The 1,760-nt window shown below is 34.8% G+C and overlaps 1 protein-coding gene across 1 annotated transcript; it reads left to right on the forward strand.

The window, feature by feature from the left end:
* Positions 1–7: 7 nt before the first annotated feature.
* On the forward strand, positions 8–1,276 carry NAEGRDRAFT_54959 (uncharacterized protein; the record flags this gene model as incomplete). Its single annotated transcript, XM_002668049.1, has 1 exon — positions 8–1,276. One exon carries the CDS (start codon positions 8–10, stop codon positions 1,274–1,276), a length of 1,269 nt encoding a protein of 422 aa, XP_002668095.1.
* Between the last annotated feature and the right edge of the window lie 484 nt (positions 1,277–1,760).

Here is a 1,760-nt window from a genome sequence, read left to right on the forward strand (position 1 = left end):
TGAAATTATGAAAATATTTTCCAAGCATTATCAAAGTGAAATTGAAAAACAAGGCACCAGTTCATTTGTGGGAAGTGAATCCAAAACTTTCGAAACTGATGGAAGAACGTATGAGGAAGATAATAGTGACCTAGATGAAGAATACTATTCAGATTATTCTTATGATATTCCTCCCCATCAAAATGTTGTTGTGGAACAATGGAATACTAAAATTTACGATAATCTTGGAGTCACTGACTTTAGTGACGATGAATACGAGGAGGGATTAGATTTCAAGCAATTAGGCCACATTTTTAAAAACTTGGAAAATGAAGCAAATAATCCCCTCAAAAGAAAGAGATTTGATCCATTGACATTCGAAGATTATTCACAAAATTTCATTGAAAATAGATTGAAAAATACGATTGCATCTTTTGAATCCAATACATGGGATTACGACCTCAAGCAGGAGTTTGAAGGAGAGTTGACAGAAAATATTCCAGCCATTAAAATTCTTGCAAGAGAAGGTGTTAAAAAGAGAAAATTGGAAAATCAGTCAACTGAGCCATCTGAAAATGATTTGGCAGACAACGACATTTTAACAACCAGATATGATTCATGTATTATGGAAAAGAAGCCTGTGAACCGAACAATAGATGAAGCTTCAAGTGATTACTTTCTTTATGATTCATTTCAATTGCCAAATGCCAAAATGTTACTTCAACAAGCTGCTGAGAATTTCTCTTCACAACTTTTCAAATATTCTAATTCTTACGCTCAACTTTGCCGTGGAACGTGTGCAACAGAAGAGGGTGATTTAATTAGAACACGAAGTGTTTTATTTTCAACTTTATTATTTAGACATGAATTACAATGGATTAATTTGAATTTCAGAGCACAATTCGAATCTATTTTGCAAGAATATGTTGATACAACTCGATTACAGAACGAGGTCTTGGAATCAATTAATAGATTTGAGTATATTGAAACAAATGAAGATGAGGATGATGAATTTATTGATAACATTTCTTCATGCTCATCTGACAGTATGGTTTCGAATGCTTGCCAACTTAAAATGATTCTGAAATCAAATGAGGAAACAATTTTCGCCGATAATACCTGCATCTCTTGCAAGACCCTTGCCGATTACAAAGAAATGAATCCTGAATTGATTTGCACAACTGGAGATGGTTTTCCAACCATTATAGAATCACACCAATCTTACGATTATGAAATTAAATTCACAGAGAGCAGAGAAGAAGCAATTCATTGGATGAATGGCAAGTTATTCAATTAAGGACTTTATTAATCTGCAAATCCAGAACCTCCATGGCTTGAGGAGCCACCTCCACCACCACCACCTCCTCCTCCAAAATCATTCGAAGTGGTATAATTGGTATCATTGAAAGAGGAATAATTACCACCACTCCCATCACCACCATTTCCTCCACCACCTCCACCTTTTCTATTCCTCAAAACACAAAATAATATCAGACCTGTAAGGAGGAAAGTTCCACCAATTACACTAAGGATAATGGCTGCATTGATGGCACTTTGGTCAATTAGGCATTTATCGTATTGGTTGGAATTGGTACGAAAGGTTACGGATGGGGTGTATTGAGAAATGAGATTTGATTTCTGATAGAAAATGGAATATTGTTGATTGGAATTGAGTGTGAGAATTCCATTGCTGTCAGGAGTTGGAGGATTTGAGAAATCAATAGTGGAATCAAAGATGAATGTGGAATTTAGATTTAAAATCTTGTAATTATCCTTGTACT

The sequence above is a fragment of the Naegleria gruberi genome (genome assembly GCF_000004985.1).
Source record: "Naegleria gruberi genomic scaffold NAEGRscaffold_795, whole genome shotgun sequence".
NCBI lineage: Eukaryota > Heterolobosea > Eutetramitea > Acrasida > Naegleriidae > Naegleria > Naegleria gruberi.